Here is a 910-nt window from a genome sequence, read left to right as displayed (position 1 = left end):
GAGGGATTAAGGGAGGAGCAAAACTGGGACTCAAGGTCAGAAAAGACAACAGATGATGAAGAGGAAGGGCCAATGATGTGAAGGCCCAGATCCATCAGAGTATCAATGTTCTTCCTCTCTCTCCTCCCCTCTCACTGCAGACATGAACCACTGGCTGAGAAACATCCTGATTCTGACTCTCTGGCTAGGTAACTCTTTAAACCTACTGATTGTTCTCCTTTAATCAATCATCTTTATTGATCCATCTCTTCCTCTGCATGTTCTCTTCTTCCCCAGAGTGTAAAGGAGAAGACAGAGTGACCCAGCCAGCAGGAGATGTCATTGCTGCTGAAGGAGACACAGTTACACTTGGCTGTACTTTTGAGACCAGTTATACAAATCCAGCTTTGTTCTGGTACAAACAGGATGGAAACAACAGCCCCACATTCATACTGAGCCGCGTTCAACAGGATGATGGGAAAACAGAGGAAGAGTTTAAAGAAAGATTTTCATCCACACTGAATTCCACCTCAAGATCAGTTCCTCTGAAGATCCAGAAGCTTCAGCTGTCTGACTCTGCTGTGTACTACTGTGCTCTGCGGCCCACAGTGACAGGAAACACCAAAACTCTGTACAAAAACCTTTGGAGCAAAGACAACAGAATACTCCACAACGTCCACTAGAGGGAGTTAAACTTCAGTGGTTTATGATATAGTCAGGATTTGTTTTAGTGGTGATAGAAGCAACATTAAATGAAGCTCTACAGATAAAACACAATAAACAAATAACAGAACTTGAATATGTTCATAGTATTTTCAAAGTATCTCCAATAGTACTCCAGCAGATTGTTTTCACAGACAATTGAAATGCTTGGTGATTGTAACCATTGCAAGCTTTAAGCTGTGCTGCCTGGTTTGAAGCAATATGTAGA

At 42.3% G+C, this 910-nt stretch overlaps 1 gene segment (V, D, J or C); it reads left to right on the top strand.

Moving 5' to 3' along the window:
- Positions 1-39: 39 nt before the first annotated feature.
- Positions 40-619, top strand: LOC123966091 (the record flags this gene model as incomplete). The annotated part of the segment is given in 2 exon segments: positions 40-188; positions 277-619. Coding segments are annotated over 2 exon segments (389 nt in total), but the record flags the coding sequence as incomplete, so codon positions are not given.
- Between the last annotated feature and the right edge of the window lie 291 nt (positions 620-910).

This window comes from Micropterus dolomieu, unplaced genomic scaffold, assembly GCF_021292245.1.
Source record: "Micropterus dolomieu isolate WLL.071019.BEF.003 ecotype Adirondacks unplaced genomic scaffold, ASM2129224v1 contig_12647, whole genome shotgun sequence".
In the NCBI taxonomy this organism is placed as follows: domain Eukaryota; kingdom Metazoa; phylum Chordata; class Actinopteri; order Centrarchiformes; family Centrarchidae; genus Micropterus; species Micropterus dolomieu.
Note: the sequence above shows the minus strand (reverse complement) of the source record. Positions and strands in the feature narration are given on the sequence as shown.